At 45.9% G+C, this 21,110-nt stretch overlaps 1 protein-coding gene across 3 annotated transcripts in view; it reads left to right on the top strand.

Annotated features, from left to right (window-relative positions):
* The first annotated feature begins 2,160 nt into the window (after nucleotides 1–2,160).
* Nucleotides 2,161–21,110, top strand: part of C26H10orf90 (chromosome 26 C10orf90 homolog) — a 392,111-nt gene continuing 373,161 nt past the window's right edge. Inside the window, exons 1-2 of one of the 3 annotated variants that reach the window (XM_070781081.1) lie at nucleotides 2,161–3,405; nucleotides 6,624–6,794. In XM_070781081.1, the coding sequence (XP_070637182.1) occupies nucleotides 3,208–3,405; nucleotides 6,624–6,794 (369 nt within the window). In that variant the 5' untranslated portion in view covers nucleotides 2,161–3,207. The remainder of the gene's footprint in view (nucleotides 3,406–6,623; nucleotides 6,795–21,110) is intronic. The other 2 variants (XM_070781080.1, XM_070781083.1) reach the window with 2 other exon arrangements.

The raw sequence follows: 21,110 nt of genomic DNA, 5'->3' as shown, positions 1-21,110 counted from the left end.
CAATGCGGGAGACCCGGGTTCGATCCCTGGGGTGGGAAGATCCCCTGGAGAAGGAAATGGCAACCCACTCCAGTACTCTGGCCTGGAAAATTCCGTGGACTGAGGAGCCTGGTAGGCTACAGTCCATGGGGTTGCAAAGAGTCAGACATGACTGAGTGACTTCACTTCACTTCACTTGGGGATCAAACGCTAGCCCGCATGCCTCGTGATGTGGGAGGGCTTAGGAGCACTTGTTGTCATTTGCTCATTCAGTCATTCGGTCGTTGAGTAAGTACTGTGCACATCCATGCCCCAAGCATCATACAGCTCTGAGGGCACACTGCTGGAGGCTGGGCACTCAGGGCCGTGTGGGTTTTCAAGCCGGTGATGGGGAAGGGGTGGCTGGAGCTTCCTGGGGGGCCCTGGTGCCCTCCGGCAACAGGTAGTGTGTGGGGGGCAGGTGGTCAGAACACCCCCTCCCATCCTGCCTGAGTGGCTGATGCATGAGGCTGTCACAGCAGGTGTAATTAAAGAGATGTATGCTAATTCCTAACTTGGTTAAGGGATATTAACTTAGACGAATGAACCTCTCCTTTCCCAATAATTATGTACCCAAACAAACACACGCTTTTCTCCCCAGTTAAATGAATGGAAACTTTTAACTCTGGAGCTTGATTTCAGTATGCCCTATTTGTTGCTGGTTTCCATGTCAGTGCTTCCTTTAACTTCACGAAAGCAAACGGCACCATAAAGAAGCATAATAAAATCATAACAGTAAAAACATCCTTTTGATTTTTGGGGGGACATAAAATGCTCATTTACAATGGGGAAAAAAAGACACCATGTTCAGCTCACATGTCATGATGTTTCCAAGAGAATATGGTTTAAAGGGCTCGGGGGATGGCGGCATCCAGGTGGCACATTTCAAAATTGTATTTAACATCAAGCAGTAATGTCTCTTCCTTTGGTATTTGATGGATGGATCATGCCAAGCAACGTTGTGTTTTATTAAATTACAAAATTAGTGGAAGCGGAAAGTAACTTGATGCATGTGCACACTCTGGTGTAGGCAGTGATTTCCTAACTGTGGCACGTGTACTACACATATTGATGCTGAGAATGATGCTTTTAGAGCCATGAAGGCGAATGCCTATTATTTTCATGTCTGTGGCCGCGGCCTGTGCATGCATGTAGCTTGGCTGGCCTTGGTGTGACAGGCTGTGAACAGGCTGAGAATGAGGCCCAGGAAACCATGCTCTTTCAGTGTCTCCTGTACCCACTGGTTGGAACTTAAGAGATATTTCCAACAGTAGGGTCACTGGGCCTAGCATAGCCACCACTTTGATGTCTAGGACCTGGCATGGTGTGGATGGGATTGTAGCATGCTGTGCAGTACAGACCCATGGACCTACTTGGGTGAACATGAAGTCAGAAGATTAAAAAAATAGGTGTGCTTACATAGAGATGGACATGGGGAGAGAGGAGGAGAGGAGAGGGTGAGATGTATGGAAAGAGTAACCCAGAAACTTACATTACCGTATGTAAAATAGATAGCCAATAGGAATTTGCTGTAGGGCTCAGGAAACTCAAACAGGGGCTCTGTATCAACCTAGAGGGGTGGGGTGGGGAGGGAGACGGGAGGGAGATTCAAAAGAGAAGGGATACATATATACCTACAGCTGATTCATGTTGAGGTTTGACAGAAAACTGCAAAATTCTATAAAACAATTATCCTTCAGTAAAAAATAAATTAATTTAAAAAATAGGTGTGCTTACCATTAGCACAGGTGACATTGTCATGCTAAGAGTCTCTGTGTGTAGGCGGGACTCCTGCTCAAAGCCAGAATGGTAATAGCGGCCTCCCCGGCCTGAACCCAAAGTGTGATGAACCTTTCCTTCCTTCCTCCCTGGTGCCAGTCCTTTCCTGCCTGCAGCCATGCCTAGCCCACCAGACCGGCCGGTGCCCACAGCCCACCCATTGCACAAGTGGGCGGCAGGGAGCTCCGCTCTGGGACACCAGTTCCCTGGCCATCGCAGCGGTCATAAACCGGCAGGTGAAGCCAGAGGTGGGATCACCCACTGCCTCAGACATGGATCCCAGTAATGGACCGGTCACAAGGACTGATGCTGAAGCTGAAACTTCAAAACTTTGGTCACCTGATGTGAAGAACTGACTTATTTGAAAAGACCCTGATGCTGGGAAAGATTGAAGGCGGGAGAAGGGGACGACAGAGGATGAGAGGATTGGATGACATCACTGACTCTACAGACATGAGTTTGAGTAAACTCCAGGAGTTGGTGATGTGTGGACAGGGAGGCCTGGCGTGCTGCAGTCCATGGGGTCGCAAAGAGTCTGACAGGACTGAGCAACTGAACTGAACTGAAGCGAATGGGTGGGTCAACTGCCTCCTCGCGGCCATCCGGTCTCTAACGCCTGCGTGCCTCGCTCCACAGAGAGCTGGAGAATAGGGATGCTAGAGTGGCCAGTGCTTCTTCAGACCCTGTGCTGCCCGGGGTCTCACCTTTCTCCTCAGGGTGTAATAGGCAGGTGGGAGCTCTGAAGTCCCGCTCAGCTATTGCTTGGCGCTGCGGTGGGCCCCTCCCCCAAGCAAGGGACTGTTAGTGAGCAACTGTCAGCCAGCGACCGTTAGTGGTCCCCCTCAGCCATTGGCTGATGCCACAGTAGGCCCCGCCCCATCCCCTCCTGTGTATAAAAGGAGCCCCACCAACTGAGGGAAGATGATTTTTCGGAGGAGCTGGTCGGCCATCTTCTTGGTCTGCTTGCTTTCCGATGAGAGTCATTATTCCTTGTTTCAACAAGGTGTCTCCTGATGACATTGCCTTGGCAAGCACCGAGCAGAGGGGCCTAGGCTCAGTAACAGAATGAATCTGGCAAAAAAGTGGTCATGGGCCCAGCCCTACCTAGCAGACTCTGAGCAGAGAACAAGTCCAGTGACCCTTAGGCCTCCATGCGAAATTCTACCCATAGTGACTGGATTCAGACGCCAAGGGCCCCTCGCCCCCTGCCATATAGTGGGTGTGCCCCTGAGGTTGTTGTGATAAAGACAAGAGTCCTGCCTGGGCTCTAATAGGCAGTGATGCATTGGCACACTGGCCAGGAGGACCTGATGGAGAGGGTGGAGGCCCACCTGGAGGAGAGCTGAATGAAGACAGAGTTTGCAAAGGCAGAAGCCCCGAGAGACCCAGTGGTGGGTGCCTGAACCCTCGATGGACTCCAGCTCTCTTGACCCCGAGACCCTGACTTACGTTGGGGTCACCACAGCCCTAGTGACACAGGTGGATCTGAAGATGAGTCCCGAGGGAGGGACTGATGGTGTGAGATCACGCCGTAGACACAGAGTCCGGCTCCAAGAGGTGGTTAACGACTGTGGTTGGGAGTCAGGGCTTCCTTCCCAGATGACTGAGGTGAGTGGGAAACCACACAGATCCCCATGGCAACAACGACAACAGCAAAACCCAACTCAACAGATGCCAGAGCGTCTTAGGTGGAGGCCTTTCATATTGTTAATCACACAGTCTTCCATGATGAAGCTCTCAAGGTCAGAAACTGCTATCATTATTCCCATTTCACAGATTAGGAAACTGAGAGGCTAGAAGACAGAAACACAGCAGATGAAGGTGGGACGCTGGGCTTCAGCCTCATAGTCAGACTCCAGCTCCATCCTCCCCTGGGTCCTCAGCATCTCCTGGGCAAACAGTCCAATGAGAAGGATGGAGCATGCGTGGGACCCGCTCTGTCCTGTGCAGCCCATGGACTTTCTCCACTCTTAGGTACCCTTTGAGGAACCAGGCACAGTGTCTTCTCCTTCAGACTGAGTTGGGCTGTGACAGTAACATCAGACAGAACTGGGTAGATTCTGGGGTGTTCTTTCTGTGAGATTTTGGACACAGTATCAAAGTATGTCTGCTCCTTGCTTGCTTTGTGGGTAAATGAGAATCATTCTCCCTTCCCCAGGGCTGTGAGGGTGTGCGTGTCTGCAGCAGACCCCCTGAAGGTCAGGCTTTGTCCTCCTCTGTCTAAACAGTCATCGGCTGGGGGACCCTGGCCTTTCAGATGGGCCCCATCCCCCTCTTTCACGTGTAAGCTGTTTCTTCTCATGGTCAGTCAAGTGGCTTTGGGGGTCCTGCCCTTGCGGGTCACCACCCTGCCACTGGCATCCTGCTCCAGAGGTGGTCCTCAGTGCCCCCTGCCCCTAAGTACAAGCATCTCTCCCTGTACCACTTGCTCCAGGCAGATCGCCCTAAGTCTGGCCAGGATGAGGGAGTTGGCGTCACAAGGCAGTGTTGAGATGAGACATTTTTGTCCATCAGAGCCCACTGGGCACAATGCCCCGGACACACCCCATTAGCCTCCCTCCCCCGAGGCGCCCACAGTCTGCTCTGCATTCTGCTCCCTTCCTTCAGTGTGAGCTAGCAATTTCTTTGTTTTGCTGGCTCTTTTGCTAGGTCAGAGGTCACAGATGGTGGCCTGTGGGCCAGAGGCATTCAGCTCACAGGTGTGCTTTGTTTGTACCATAGCCTTTGGGAGTTTTTGAGCTAGAGGGCAATATTTGCCATTGGGTGCACTGCCACAGTTTCGAGTTTCTTCGGAAAACCGGACAGTCCGGCAAAAACTGCACCCCTTCCTGTGTCAATCAACCTGTCGTCCATCTGGCCAGAGCCCTGTCACTCCTGACACCTGACAGCAGGCGGCTGGGGAGTCCTTCTGCAGGCTGACCTGAGGCCTTTGGTCTCACTGTGCACAACCCCAGAGGCTGATCAGGTCATTCTCCTGAGCTGAGACAGTTGTTGATGGTAGCTGTTAGTATGTATCTGTTTATCAACCCATCCACCCGTCATGTATCTATCCATCTATCATTTATCTAGCTACTGATCCACCATCTGGGTTTTTAAACTATATTACACATATGTCTGCAGCACTTAGCTCAGTGCCTGGCACACAGTAGGTATTCAGTAAATATTTGCCAAACCAATGAACAAATATATGATAGAGGATGAAGGCAAGGGCTCAAACAGGCTGAATTTCCGGCTTGTCCTGGGGCTCACAAACAGAAGAGCCAGACCCCCACGTCCAGCCTTTTTAGGGACCCCTTGGCTCCCTCTCCTGTGGGTCAGATTGACGGGGGCTTGTTCTGGCCGCCTGAGCTCCCCTCTCTCACCCCTGCCTGTTTCTGTGCTGTCTTTGCCCGTGTCAAATGTCAAATGCTTCATTGCGTCCTCCTGGTGACTCCGTGTGGACATCTCAGTGTCCACAGAGCCCCTTCAGACTGGGGCTCCATAGAGAGACCGTCCCTTTCCTCTAAGGACTTCTCATTCCCTTAGGTGTTTATCAAACGAGGTCTGGTCCTGACTGAAGCATTTTGGTCTTTCCTGTCTCCACTGACTTTTTCTGGAGCATGACAACGTTAGCAACAGCCACCATTTACTGCTCACTCACCGAAGGCCACAGTGTGTGTCATCTCCTGTTGCTGGGACAGTAGCCCTCGGGTCGCTGTGGCCACACAGCTAGTCAGATACGTAGCCAGGGCTTGACCCTAACCTTGCACTTGATTTTTAGATGAGGTCAGACTGTGGTCCAGATCCAGTCACTGCCTATTTCCTGTTTTTTGTATGGTTCTTGAGATAAGAAAATTTGCATTTTTAAATGGTTAAAGTAAGTGCAAAATAGGAATCATATTTTGCAATACATTAAAAATTACATGAAATTCAGATGTCAGCGTCCATAAATAAAATTTTGTTGGAACATGGCCTGCAGTTTAGGTATTGTCTCTGGCTGATTGCAGACAGCATCAGCTGAATTGAGAGGCTGCACAACCGGGTCTGTGTGATTCACAGAGTCTGAGGTGTTAACCATCTGGCCCTTTGCAGGAAGCGTTTGCCAGTTCCTGCTCTAGGCTGGGACCCAGCAGACAGTTTTGAGGGGGGCTGAGGCTCAGAACCCAGGCATTTCCAGAGAGGAGCTGTGGGTTCAGAGAGCTGGGGTGAGAGCCCTGTGAACAGCACCGGCCCTGGGGGTTGAGGGGTGTGGAGGCGGGGGTGTGTTGTAGCACAAGCAGGGGCTGTGTCTCCATGCATCCTTGCCCAGCAGCCCTCGGTCAGCCCACACGCATCTATTGGCCCAGACCATGCTGCGGCGAGAACGTGGGGTCAGGACGGTGCCACTCTGCTCTCAGACACAGGGCCAGGGTGGCCCTCAAGGATGGGCAACAGGCATTATGCTGTCATGATGGGCATGGCTGGCTCAGGGCTGATTTATGCGCTTTGCATTTATATTAGCTGGTTGTCCAGGAGGGTAGATGCAAAACCTTACTTTACTCAGTATATTTTGGGGGCCAGAGGGTGTGGGAAAGAGGAATTCAGTCAAGGGTTAAAAGTGAACCACACCCTCTTTTCCATCCCCAAACATGAGCTCCTTCATCCCCACTCCACCCCCAACACACATTCATGCTAGAACCATGTGGACGCAGAATTAGCTGAATCTTGGGAGCCGAAAGGGCCTTAAATAGTATGCACTACGGTGCTTTTCAAACTTAATGTGTGCGCAAACCACCTGGAGAATCTTATTAAGCTGTGGATTCTGAATCAATAGGTCCTGGGTGGGTCTGAGAGTCTGTTTCTAACAGGTGCCAGGTGCTGCTCTGGGTCCAGGCAAGGACCACTTGCCCCAGACAGAGCACAGGATCTCGTGCTGTGGATTTGTGCGTGTGGTTTGCAGACCAGCTGCAGAAGCGAGAGACGTCTCAGAACTGCAGCTACCAGCCTGGCCCTCTCTGGTGACTGGGAAGCTTACTCAGGTATGAGAGTGCTGCGCTAGTCTTTTATTCCAGGTCCCCCTCCCTTGCCCTGCACCTCCTGTCTGATCAGCAGCCAGCTGGGCTTCCTGCCATGACTTGAGAGAATCATTAACCATCCCCTGATACCTAAATCCTGAGGCCTCTCACCTGGAGCAGGTGATGCAATATTGCTCTCAGGAGAAGCAGCTCAGTTATAAGCCAGTGCTGGCCATCTTTGGCCTCTGCCCGGGTAATTTTCCATCCAGGGGCTTGTTTTTGAAACTACTGCTTGCTTGCTCTGTTCACAGAGTCTTAATATGCAGGCCCTGTTGCTCCCTTGGGAGGGAGTCATGTGGGGGCTGGCTGGGGTGCTCTCAGCTGTGCTGGGACACAAGCCAGTCTCTCTGAAATGCACCCACCAGGGGCCCCCAAAGGCTTTTCCTAAGCTGGGACCTTATATTTTAAATCCGGCCATCACAAACCTACCCTTCCAATATTGTGCTAATCTGCTCAAGCAGTTTTGTGTGATGCAGCGGAGAGAAGCATAATTTTATCTTTAATGAAAGCACAAATTACATGTTTCAGAGAGTATAAAATTATTGCAGAGATAGAGTGTTAGTTTCCTAGGAACCTAGCTAAAGCATCTTTCTAGAGAGTGAGAAAGTTAACTTGAAACCTATAAGAGAGTTGATATTTGCACTGCTGCTAATTCCTATTATGAAAATATTAAATTTTTATTTTCATGATAGGTTTTAATTTGCACAGTTGCTCTTGTGTTAGCAGGTGGAGCTCTGGGATTCTGGAACCCTTATTTTGACTTTTGGCTCTTAAATAAATGAAGCTTTAAAAAATGTCAGGAGTAATGCTGAAATAGAATGTAGTTAGATTTCACAGTGACTATAATTGTGATTACAATTAGATGACTGTAACGATACAAAAGACACATTATCTTTATAATTTATGATCCTCCTGGACCAAACTCAACATCTTAAAAATGCAACATTTCAGTACCATCTGGGAGATTTGCCCAACAAAATTATGTATAAACAAAGTTCTTTATTGACTCGCTGAGATCCAAGTGGAATCAATTATACATTATTGTTGTCTTTGTCGGTGCTGCAAAGTGTACGGCAGTTAAAGACCCACATTCCATAAATCATCTGAGTGTAATTTCCCCAGGGGCTAAGTTTGGTGTGGAAATAAAGCATTGTTGGTATTTTCTGCTCAGATTTTTTTGATCCCATTCAGAGAGGGAGTCTATTCATTTTCCTTGAGATCCCCAGTGAAACTTGCCAGGTTCACTGAATTTGGCATCAAGTCTTGCTCTGGAGGCCTCAGCTCCCTGGAGTGTGTTGTGGTGTGTGGCGAAGGGGAGGTGGATGCAGTGACGCAGGCGGCGCTCTGGCCTCTAGCTGCATCATTTTCACTTGTGTGCCCTCAGCGTTAAAATTCAGAGTGTTCTGCAACACAAGTGAAAGATGGCACCGAGCTCTGTGTCACTGAAAGAAAAAAATCACTTGATTTCAGAAAAGCGGCTACCCTCCCCTCCCCCATTCAAACCCCAGGGGTGCAGAATTTGTATTCTGCTATTCTGTGCACGGTTATCTCAGAGCTCAAGAGGGACGGTATTCTGAAATATTCCACCAACAATTAAAATAGGCTGACAGCCCTTATCTCAAAGAAAGTGATGGAGGAGACTGATGTTGACCATGTTCACGTTGACGAATCCGAGAGGAACATCATGGTGAGTGGACACGAGAGGAACTGGCCAGGGCTTTCCTATCTTGCACTTTCACCAAGCCCTGCCTGAGGTTGGCTGGCCCCTAGGTGAGGAGCTGGTGGGCGGAGGATGGCTCTTCGACCCGGGTCTGAGGGTGGCAAGAAGGACTCAGGGAAGCAGAGCCTGGGGAGGCTGGTGAGAACAGACTTGTGAAGAGGCCACTTGTATCCTGAGCGTGCTGCGGACCGACCCCAGGTTTCTTCCGAGTGGGGCAGTGAGGCAGACCTGCGATCAGGGCACTCTTTGGCTGCTTGCAGAGCACGGGGGAGGGCGCGTTTAGGAAGCATGGTATAGGAGGTGACTTGCCTCTGTAGGAGCAGGACAGAAGATTCCAGACTGCGGTGCACGACTTGCAGGAAACAGCTGCAGACCTGCTCTTTGCAAGGATGTAGGGTCAGTCTCCATCTGCCCAGACAGTCCATCCTTACCTTTCCTTCTTGAGTGTCATCACCTCTCCCTGTCAAGGGATTTTTGATCTTGCAGACAGGGTCATACCGCCCCTTGATAAGAGATGCACTTTCACATCTTCAAGGTGACCCTCCCAGCCTGCAGTGCTCTCCTGGTTCCCTCCCAGGGAGAACACCAGGTCCCTGCTCCCTAAATCCTGGTAGGGGGAAGAGGAAAGCCTTTGCTTCTCCAGGGCGGTGGCTGAGACCTCAACCCTTTTTTTTGACCGTGAATATCCAGAATTTTCCCTTGACTCATAGAAAGCACTCAGTAAATGCCTGCTATTATTTTTATTATATGCTTTTATCAATAATAATATCCTTAGGCCTGTAATAGATGTCCAATGAATATTTGCTAAATATCGAGCATTAGATAAATGAGGGTTGTGCTAATTGATAAAAAAAAAACGTGGCTTAATAATTAACTTCGGAACAAGGAAGTATTTTAGTTTGCTGTTTTTCTCCTGGCGAACTGCTGTGCTCTAGTAAAAATGTTCATCTCTCTCTAGTGTGTCAAATGAGACAGTTTTGGAAAATCAAAGATCCCCGAGATTTCTTGACCTTTGAGTAGGTGTTTGCAAGGTCCTTTCTCTTTTCCTCTCTCTTCCCTCCTCTCCCTTTTCTGCCATGTGGAGGATCTATAGATAATGGAGCCGTTTTATCATTCTGAAACATTTTCAAGCCCCAAAAGGAATTGCAAGGAGCAGGAAATCTGGCTGCCTGGGAACCCCTTCCCTGAGTGACAATCCAGCGCAGTGTCCTCAACTGCCATCAGGAGTCACTGGGAGAAGTACTCTGAGGGACAAGGTCTGTTCCTTCCAAAACAGCCCAAAGCACACCATTCGTTAGGAAATTGCCGGTCTCCTGTGTGTGTCACGATGGCATATTCCCCTGAGCAGAGTCTTAGAGTTTCTTTTCCAAAGAACAGTAAAGCTTCCTCTTACTGAACACCAGAAACCACGTAAGTTGTGGTTATCCTTTGAGACTGTTTACCCAGGAAGCTCAGAGCTATGTTTGGTGCCAGTGATCATTCGTAGCATTGCATCTGTGACATGTTAGCAGTTTTGTATTCAGTTTCTAATTGGATTCTTACAACAATGCTGTGAGAGCAGTGCCCAAACCATCCCCATTTAAAAAATGGGAAATAAAGGCTTAGATGAGTTTATGTGTCCCATGGCTGGCGAGTGATAATGTTAACTGAGGATCCTAGAGTCGTGTTCTTTCTTTACTTGCTTCTATTTGCTGGCGGTTCCAGAGATACCCAGGCAGGGTGATGTATCCTTAGTAACTAAGAACAGAAAATGAACAATTAAATTCTGTCTATTCTGATCCATAATAAGAACGATGCCTGGAAGTGTTGTTTACAATATACACTGAAAGCTTTAAACTCAATAAATATTTATATAAACACAGCTCTTACTAAAGATTTAGAAGTTCTTTGCAAAGACTGTTTCTAAATGTTAATAACTCTGAATAATTCCTATTGTATTAAAGATGTATGTGATGAGATCTGGACTGAATACATGAGGGTGATGTGACTGGTGTTCCACGTTCTGGAAGAGAGGTGCATTCATCCAATTTGATGGGTAGTCAGAGGCCCTACTATGTATTGGGCTGGGCAGGAAAGACATGATGAATAATCCATGGTCCGTCTGTGTGTCTTATATAACTTAACCAGGCAGCAAGAGGAATACCATCTTACCTCCAGGCCAAGCACAGGTAGGCGGGCTGCCAGTGGGGTGGGGGGGGATGGGAAGCAAGCAGGGGCTCATGGGTTCATCCCATTCGACCCTCATGGGAGCCCTTCCCAGTGGGAGAGGATGCATCTGTTTCACAGATGGGATTCTGAGGAGGTTACTCAGCATCACATAGAGGGCAAGAAACAGAACAGGCTTCCGCCTGCGGTGGGAAAGCCCAGGCACTTTCCAGGATCCCATGAGGCCCCACATACCCTTCTGATTTCTTTAAGAGAGGTGCCAGGTGTACCGGGTGTGGAAAAACAGTTGTGGGTACAGTCAGGGAGAACCGGAGGTGGAGGGGTGGGGCAGGAGCCCAGAAATCTCTCTCTGGAGGGGATAAGCGACCTCTGAGGATTACATAGAGGGCAGACTGGCTTTCAGCAGACTTGGCGGGGGAGGGGCATTGATTGTCTTCCCATTTATTGAGCTATAACTGACCTATATCCCCGTAGAAGCGTACTGATTTGATTTATGTACATCTTGAAATTATCATCACCACAAGGTGAGTGAACGTCCATGGTTTTATTAGGGGGCATTTTTGCAGAGAGAGCGACAGGAGCGAAATGGAAGCAGCAGGGAAACGCGGATGCTGCTTGGGGAGGGTGGGTGATGGGCAACAACAGGAAGTGAGACTGAGTGGCAGATGTGTGCTCTGGGGGGGGGACTGGACCAGCGTGAGTCCAAACCCTGGCCCCAGCATCCGTGATCACTGTGACTGGGTGATAAGAACCGTGTCAGAGAGGCACTCAGCACAGTGCCCACCCAGCACAGAGTGAGTGAGGTGCCCCACGCTTGTCGAGAAATGGGAAGTGTTTCAGGGTTTGGGGACAGGAAAAGACATGGTCTGTGCCATTGACTTCCTAGGTTTCAAGGTCTATTGATTCGGACCCTTAAGAGGCTAAACTTAAAAAAAATTAATCCATAGCAACTCAGTGAAAAAATGGGAAACAGTGTTTAACTCTTTATGACTTGTGTATCTCCAAATTGGCACATTTCTCAAACTTTCAAAAAAAGTGGGTAGAACTTGTTATTTTTAAAAAATTACTTTGTATATTAATTTATCTAGAAAGGAGTCACCTATTAAAATCGTGATGGTCCTGGACTTTACTCAAACACTTGTATTTCTTAGGTTCTTTTTGGGTGTCAGAATTCTTTTTAAAAAAATTATTTTACTGAAGTGTAATTGGTTTACAATGCTGTGTTAATCTCTGACGTACAGCAGAATGTCTCAGTTATTGTTGTTCTTCAGTTGCTAAGTCATGTCTGAATCTCTGTGACCCCCATGGACTGCAGCATGCCAGGCTTCCATGTCCTTCACTATCTCCTGGAGTTTGCTCAAATTCATGTCCATTGAGTTGGTGACGCCACCCAACCATCTCATCTTCTGCTGCCCCCTTCTCCTCCTGCCTTCAATCTTTCCCAGCATCAGGGTCTTTTTCAGTGAGTTGGCTCTTTGAATCACATGGCCAAAGTATTGGAGCTTCAGCTTCATCATTAATCCTTCCAATGAATATTCAGGATTGATTCCCTTTAGGATTGACTGGTTGGATCTCCTTGCAGTCCAAGGGACTCTCAAGAGTCTTCTCCAGTATCACAATTTGAAAGCATCAATTCTTTGGGGCTCAGCCTTCTTTATGGTCCAACTCTCACATCCATACATGACTACTGGAAAAACCATGACTTTTACTATGTAGACCTTTATCAGCAAAGTGATGTCTTTGCTTTTTAATATGCTGTCTAGGTTTGTCATAGCTTTTCTTCCAAGGAGCAAGCATCTTTTAATTTCATGGCTGCAGTCACCATCTGCAGTGATTTTGGAGCCCAAGAAAATAAAATCTTTCACTTTTTCCCCTTCTATTTGCCAAGAAGTGATGCATATATGGGGCTTCAGAGGTGGCTCAGTGGTAAAAAATCTGCATGCAGTGCAAGAGATGCAGGAATGATCCCTGGGTCAGGAAGATCCCCTGGAGGAGGGCATGGCAACCCACTCCAATATTCTTGCCTGGAGAATTCCATGGACACAGGAGCCTGGTGGGCTACAGTCCACAGGGTCACAAAGAGTTGGCCACGACTGAAGTGACTGAGCACACACACACACGATATATACGTGTGTATAGTCTCTTCCGTTATAGGGTGTTGCAAGACTCTGAATGTCGTTCCCTGTGCTGGATAGTAGGACCTTGTTGTTTATCCATTCTCCATATAAGAGCTTACATCTGTTAACCCCAAACTCCCGACCTGCCCTCCCCTGCCCCCTTCCCCTTGGCAGCCACGGGTCTGTCCTCTGTGCCTGTTGCTGTTTTGTAGAAAAACTCATCTGTGTCAGGCTTCAGATTCCATGTATAAGTGATAGCATGTGATATTCGTCTTTCTCTGACTTACTTCACTTAGTATGATCATGTCTAGGTCCGTCCATGTTGCTCCAAGTGGCATGATTTCATTCTTTATGACTACGTAGTATTCCATTACACACATACACACACACACTGCATCTTCCTTATCCACTCATGTTGATGGGTATATAAGTTGCTTCTATGTCTTGGCTATTGTGAATAGGGTGGCTATGAACATGGGGTGCTTGTACCTTCGTGAATTTTAGTCTGGCTATGTTGGGTGTCATAGTTCTGTCCCTATCTCTGGGAATGCCTCCTGCTCCCTCCCAGAATCCCTGTATCGGGTTCCACTTACACTGATAACTTACACTGTAACTACAACTGCTTCCTTCGAGTGTTCATTTATTTAACTTCATAAAACTAAGGGAAAAGGAAAGGAAAGGATCATAATTCATTATTCTAAAACATTTTTTTTTCATTTTGCCATCTTTGTGCACTGGTATGTTTATTTAGGGGTTTATTTGTAAGTCCCTGCTGGTATAGAATCTGGTTCAGAACCACAGTCACGAGGATCTATTGTATTTCCTGAGCACTCAATTTAGCAGAGGGCTTTACATACTGTAGAAAGTGTAACAGAGTTCTGAGCACTGGCTGTGGATTCAAATCCCTGACCCTTCTTGCACTAACTCTGTTGATTCCTTTGCTCCAACTGTGGGCTAAATGCTCCCATATGTTATTTATCAAATGCCTCTATCATGTATGTGACATTATAACTCCCTTTTTATAGAAGAAATAGAAATTTAGAGCTAATAAGTAGCTTGCCCACGGTCACAGAGCTAAGTTCATAGTTAGCATTTGTCTTATAGTGTTTTGAATCAATCTCCTGTGAACAAAGCACAGACATTTGAATTAATGAATGACCCGTTTGTCTCAGAAACACATATTTTTCTGATTCCTAAGAGTGAAGCCATATAGAAAACATTTAAAAGTCATTAGAGATGCTGAATTTCAGAAAGCTTCAAAATGCCTTTCTCCAGTTTTACTCACCGCAGCAAAAGATCTTTAAAATAGAGTGTTACAATTCATGGAAAGATCCCCAGTTGATTGCTATTTAATTGGAAGGATGTGTATGTGGGAGGAAAAAGCAGTCTTGGCAAATTTCCGGTGGAGGAGGAAAACACATCCATTATGTGACACGCTTGTCATGACCGGGGTTCATATGTGTCCCCAGTTAACCATGTCCCTTACACCTTAACCACACATACAGGCATCTGGCCCTGCCCTTGCCAAGCATTCAGGCTACATTAAGGATGTGGCACTGAGAGACCAAAGAGGGGTGTGGTCTTGTCAGCAGGGAAGACCCAGAATGAAGGCTTGGAGCTGAAAAGAACCATTCGGAGGAAGTGCAGCAGCCAGCATAGGGGCTTACTCAGTAAACCCTGGAAAAGGGACGAGCAAAGCGGCCGAGTTTCAGAGAAAGACCACGTCTGGGAGAAGCGAAGCCCAGGAACACTTCAGGGAAAGAAGGTTCTGGAATGAGGCCAGGGCTCCTTGGTGCACCTGGACCCTCACAGGGACCCAGACTGTACATCCACCTCCTGGCCTGGTCTCAGCTTTGTCCTTTGACCCCATGGCTGGAATACGATGACCTGGGCCATGAGCCCCTGCTGGTCTGGCTTCCCGGTGCCTTCTGCTGTTACACGGACTTGACTCTGGGTGGGCCTTTCTGGGACTTCACTGAAAGCCTGGGTGATTACAAGTGCCTCTCAGTTGGTCACTGAAATTCCAGACAGTTTCCCAGTGGGAAGAGATATCCTTGCTTAGTACCTGGCTTCCCTGCTGTCCCCCGTATGTGGAGTTCAGGGCCAGGCAGTAATTCAGAGGCAGAATTATTCACAGCCACAGACTCCCCTTTCTGGGCCTCTCTCCTTTCCTGGATTTCCTCCGTAATTTCTAATTATCCTGGCAGCCCTGACTTCTCCCCAAGTCCTCCTGTCAACAGGCTGATCCAAGGGCCCCCTCCATGTGAGGTGGAGGGTTCTTGAAGGAGGAGCAATTAAATGTGAATCATGCTCTCTGTGACTTTCTTTCAAGTGTTGAACTACCTCCAATTTCTCTGCCTAATTTTGGTTTCTCTCCAGTGCCTCCAAAAATTATTTTTTAAAGATTTTTGTTGAGAGTTTATACTTATTATAACCAACATGAGGCTTAGTCTGACACATGCTGCTCTGTATGACCAGGAGGCGGAACTCCAATAAGCTTATAGTTTTATTTTTTGCATTTTGTTTTGTTCTGGTTGTGTTTCTGAGCACTAATTTTGGTTGTTTCCAATATAGTTTGAATTCTTTATTTTCCCCCTCAAGGAATAAAAAAGAGGGACTAAAGTAACTTCCAATCTGATAATTGTGGGCTCCCAAACTACTTAAAATTTTTTTTAATAAAAAATATTTTTACATTGGAACATTTTTAAATGCTTTACTTATGTCACAAGGCTTTGTGAGCATTTTATAAATTGTGAAAGCAGTTGCACCTTTTTAAAAATATAAGCTTAATTTTTATTTTATTTTGAGGTATAGTTGCTTTATGATGTTTTGGTTTCACGTGTACAGCAAAGTCGTCTAGATATGCATATACAGGTCTCCATTCTTTACCGGATTGTTCTCCCTTACAGGTTATTACAGAGAATTGAGTAGAGTTTTCTGTGCTGTATAGTAGGTCCTTGTGATTATCTATTATTTATATACAGTAAGGTATATATGTTAACCCCAAACTCCTAATTTATCCCTCTCCCAGAATTACTTATTTTTATTTTTAGGATTTTTAAGAATTGAAGTATAACTGATGTGTGTCTCTGAGCGTGCTATGTCATGTCAGTCATGTCTTACCCTGTGACTCTATGGACTGTAGCCCACCAGGTTTCTCTGTCTATGGGATTCTCCAGGCAACACAGTGGGGTGGGTTTCCATGCCCTCCTCCAGGGGGTCTTCCCCACCCTGGGACTGAATGTGGGTCTCTCTCCTGTGTTGCAGCAGATTCTTTATCACTGGGCCACCAGGGAACTGATTTGAATTTGTTAATGTTTATATTTTTCTTGCATCTTCCAACCTGCTTATCTTCTTCTGATACCTTCTAGCATCTGTTTTGAATCTTCCTCTCCTCTTTGGTTATTAGAGAATCAGGTTGTTTTTGTCTTATTCCATTTGGGCTGCTGTGATAAAAATACCGTCAACCGGGCAGCTTATACACTAGGAATAGTCGTCTCTCATCGTCCTGGAAGCTGGGAGTGCAGCCACGATCATGGTGCCTGCAACTTTGGTGTCTGGCTGGAGCTTGCACTGGGTTCAGAAACAATGCTTCTCCTTGTGTCCTCACAGGATGGACGAGGCAGGGGATCTTTAATAAGGTCACCAATCCCATTCATGAGGGCTTTACAGTTACCCTCATGACCTAAGCAAAGACTCCATCCCCTAATACCATCACCTTGGGAATGAAATTTCAGCATGTGATTTTAGGGGGACTTAAAAAAACGTTCTGCCCATGGCACCTTTGATATCTTTGAGATGGGTAAGAAATACTCTCTCAGTTTTCAGCAACCATAAAGTCACTGGGATTTACAAAGTCCTTAGCCATAGCCTCTCTGTTTCATGATCTGGTTGTAATGGCCTCCTCTTCCTCTTTTCTTGGGCAGTTTCCCTCAGGTCAGATGCCACATCCTCCATGAATGAAAGTGGGGTCTCTATGTGGTTTCTCCTTTACATTGACTTCTGCTGACCATTGATTGGTTTGCTTCCTGCATGATCTGCCCTAGTCACAGATCTAACTGAAGACTGATGAGAGAGTATCAGGACTGTGACACTAACTTCTATGGACGTCGGTGAGCAGCTTCACATTTGGAGGCTGCCTTATCTCTCAGCATCTCCCGCGCCTTCAGTTGTGTTTTACAGCACTCTGCAGGTATGCGTCCTTTTGTGCTTTGGAGCTCTGGCTCTTTCCTTGTTCATTTTGTGATGATGCTTTCCCTTCATTTTCAGATTGTTTGCAGTGACTTTGAAAGGGGTGCAAGAAGTAGGTTTACTCACCTATCTGTAACCAAAAAGTTCCCCTTGCTCCCAGTTTTAAGGGGTCATGAATTACTAAGTAAGGGTGCAGGTAGTCATTGATTTTTGCATGGCCCGGCATCACCGACTCGATGGACATGAGTTTGAGTAAACTCCGGGAGTTGGTGACAGACGGGGAGGCCTGGCGTGCTGCGATTCATGGGAACGCAGAGTTGGACACGACTGAGAGACTGAACTGAACTGAACTGAATACCGTGCAGTTAGGAACACCACACTCATACTTTTCTAGGAAGTTTTAAAAAATGAAATGGTCTTGTATTTCATATTTTTCTTTAATATTTTCATAAATGTTTATATCTTTTTTTTTTAGGTTTGAAGGATGCATGATTAAAATGTTTTACTTTCTTTCTCTTGGTATGGTTTTTGCTATTTCCTAAACTTAAGTGCAAGCTGAAGACTACCCATGAGGTCAGGGTGTTCTCCAAGCTTGTTTTGAAAGGATTGCTGTGTGAGTCTGTTTCAGAAGTGAGAGTGATCTATACTTTCTGCTCCAATGTGGACCATTTCATGTTATCAGAATAGAAATGGAGACTTTAAACTGCTTTAACCAAAGCTTAGCTATCACAGAAGAAAGGAGAAACTCTGGGATGGGAAAGCCAGAAGTTCAGAGTTCAGAAGCGTGTCTTGCTTGCCCTTGGCCATGTGGGTCCCTATTCTTTTCCTTCTCCCCCCCGCCCCCCGCCCCCTGCCAAACCTATGCCATGAGGACGGACACAGACCCGGCTCCTCCACTGCCTGGCTGGGATGGGACCTTTTTCGCGATGGTGTCAGGGCTAGCCTGTTCCTAGTTAACTTTCTCTTTCATGACCTGCTTTCTCCAGCCCAGGTTAAGGGAGCCATCTTTGTCTAAGGAAAGAGTTCACCAATGTATTTGCCAAAACAAAATGTCAGCTTTCTACCTAGAATGCAGACACTCTGACAGTTTTTATAGTTTGTGTCCATTTGTGAACTATGAGGTTTAATGAGAGAAAGTTTGCCATACAGGACATTGTGTGCAGAGTGCCAGGTAGGTGTCATGACAAGTTCTGGGCAGTGTCTTCACACAGTGAAGTAAGGTGATGGCTGGAGAAGTCCTCAGGGGAACTGGGGTTGAGGGCGATGTGGTGGACTTTAGCCCTGTGGGGGGGAGGAGGAGGTGTTTGGGGTAATGGTAGGAATAACCCGATGGATGCTGAGAACACTTGGTGTGCCTGGGGGGTGTGAGGATCTAAGGAGATAAAGGGAACAGGCAAGGGAGCAGGTGCGCACCCCTGTTCAGGCAACATTTGGTCCCTGAGGTTCTTCCATCAGAATCAATGTGCCTTTGTGTGTGGGCAAAGTCTAAACATCATTGGCCAAGATGCACACTGGTTTATATAGGATGCATAAACAGCAAGGGCCTCCTGTATAGAGTGACTGTATTCAACTTCCTGTAATAAACCATAATGGAAAAGAAAAAATCCTACCTGCTGAAGGTCAAGTTTTCTGACCTAAACTTAATTTTTAACCTTTAATATACACAATTTCAAACATACATAAACAGAGTCATACAGTACGCCCACCCCTGTACCCATCATCCACCTTCAACAGTTATAAACATCCACCCATAATATTTTCACTAGTATTTATATCTATTCTCCACATATTTATTTTTACAGTTGTTAGTTTTTGAGGTAAAATGTACAAACTTTGCAGCACACATTTCATAAATGTGTTCTGTAAATGTCTATGAGATCGGAGGTTTTATAGTGCCATTCAGATCTTCTGTATCATTGCTAATTCTTCTAATTGTTCTATCAAGTACTTGGAGATTAAAATCTCCAACTCTGATTATGGTTTTGCTGGTTCCTCCTTTTTTGAAAAAATTTATGTTAACTTACTCTTTTTTTAAAGTATAGTTGACTTACAATATTATATTAGTTTCAGGTATACAGCACAGGGATTCAATAATTTTACAGATTGTATTCCATTAAAAGTTATTATGAGATTATGGCTATAATCCCCTGTGAAAAAGTGAAAGTGAAATTTGCTCAGTAATGTCCAACTTTTTGTGACCCCATGGACTATAGCCCGCCAGGCTCCTTTGTCCATGGAATTCTCCAGGCCAGAATACTGGAGTGGATAGCCATTTCCTTCTCCAGGGGATTGTCCCAACCCAGGGATCAAACCCAGGTCTCCCATATTACAGGTGGGTTCTGTACCATCTGAGCCCCCTGGAAAGCCCATAATTCCCGGGACTATAGAGTATGTCCTTGTTGCTCATCTAATTTACACATAGTAGTTTGTATCTCTTAATCCCATATCCCTAACTTGCCCTTTCCCCTTCCCTCTCTGCTCTGAAGGTGAAAGTCACTGAGTCATGTCTGACTCTTTGTGACCCCATGGACTATACACTCATGGAATTAATTCTCCAGGCCAGAATGCTGGAGTGGGTAGCTGTTCCCTTCTCCAAGGGATCTTCCCAACCCAGGGATCTAACCCAGGTCTCCTGCACTGCAGGCAGATATTTTACCAACTGAGCCACCGGGGAAGCCCCTCTCTCCCCTCTGGTAATCACTAATTTGTTTTCTGTACTTGTAGATCTGTTTCTATTTTGCTAACTACTTTTGTTTATCTTATTTCTTTAGATTCCACATGTAAGTGATATCATGCAGTATTTTTCTTTCTCTTTCTGACTTATTTTACTAAGCATAATCTCCAGGTCTACTTTGCTACAAATGGCAGAATGTCATTCTTTTTTATGACCGAGTAATGTTCCATTATATATATATATATATAAATCTCATATATATATATATATATCCCACATCTTTCTTATCCATTCATCTGTTGATGGACATCTTTTTTTATTATCAGTTTTTGCTTCATATATTTTGAAGCTCTATTATTAGGGATACAGTTATAAATATGTTATGCCTCCCTGCTAAATTGACATTTTTTATCATTATAAAATGCTCTGTTTTATCTTTAGTAATGCTTCTTGTCTTGAAATAGGTTTTGTTGGATACTAATGCAGCCACTGTACTTTTGTTATGATTAATGTTTGCACCTGGTATAATGTTTCTTCATATTTTTACTTTTAACCTATTCATATCTTTCAAAAATGAATGAATCCTTTGTAGGAATGAATGAATCCTTTGTAGACAGTTTATACTTGGATCTTAGTTTTTATCCAGCTGAGAATTTCTGTTTTATGGTTAGCATTTTTAGTTCATTTACACTTCATATAATTATCGATATAGTTGGATTTGGGTAAGTGTTTTTGTGATTTGTTCTCTATTTGTCTCGTCTGCTTTTTGTTTCTCTGTTTCTCTTTGCTTGCCTTCTTGTGAGTTAATACAGTATTTCTTTTGGTTCCTTTTTAGGTGTTTTTGCTGTCTCTATTTTAATTATTTTTTTAGTGTTTCCTATAGGGATTATATTATGTATCTTTGATCACAATCAACTTAAATTTAACATTACACTAGTTTATGTATAATGTAGGAATATTATAAACAGGGCTTCCCTGGTGGCTGAGATGGTAAAGCGTCTGCCTGCAACGTGGGAGACTCAGTTTCGATCCCTGGGTTGGGAAGACCCCTGGAGAAGGAAATGGCTATGCATTTCAGTATTCTTGCCTGGAAATCCCATGGACACAGGAGGCTGGTAGGTTACAGTCCATGGGGTGGCAAAGTGCTGGACACAACTGAGCCACTTCACTAGTTCCACCCATCTACTCCACTGGTAGTAGAAGCTGAACTCACCTTTCATTAAAAAAAAATTAAAAAACATACATAAATTTAAAAAATTCTTTAGGGGTGCAGTTCTATGGGCTTTTTTTTTTTAAAATTAGAACTTAAAAATAATTTATTTGGCGGTGCTGGGTCTTAGCTACCACATGTGGGGTCTAGTTCCCTGACCAGGGATTGAACCTGGTTCCCCTGCACTGGGAATGAGGAGACT

The sequence above is a fragment of the Bos indicus genome, chromosome 26 (assembly GCF_029378745.1).
Source record: "Bos indicus isolate NIAB-ARS_2022 breed Sahiwal x Tharparkar chromosome 26, NIAB-ARS_B.indTharparkar_mat_pri_1.0, whole genome shotgun sequence".
In the NCBI taxonomy this organism is placed as follows: domain Eukaryota; kingdom Metazoa; phylum Chordata; class Mammalia; order Artiodactyla; family Bovidae; genus Bos; species Bos indicus.
The sequence above is the reverse complement of the archived record's forward strand: the minus strand, read 5'-3'. Positions and strand labels throughout refer to the sequence as shown.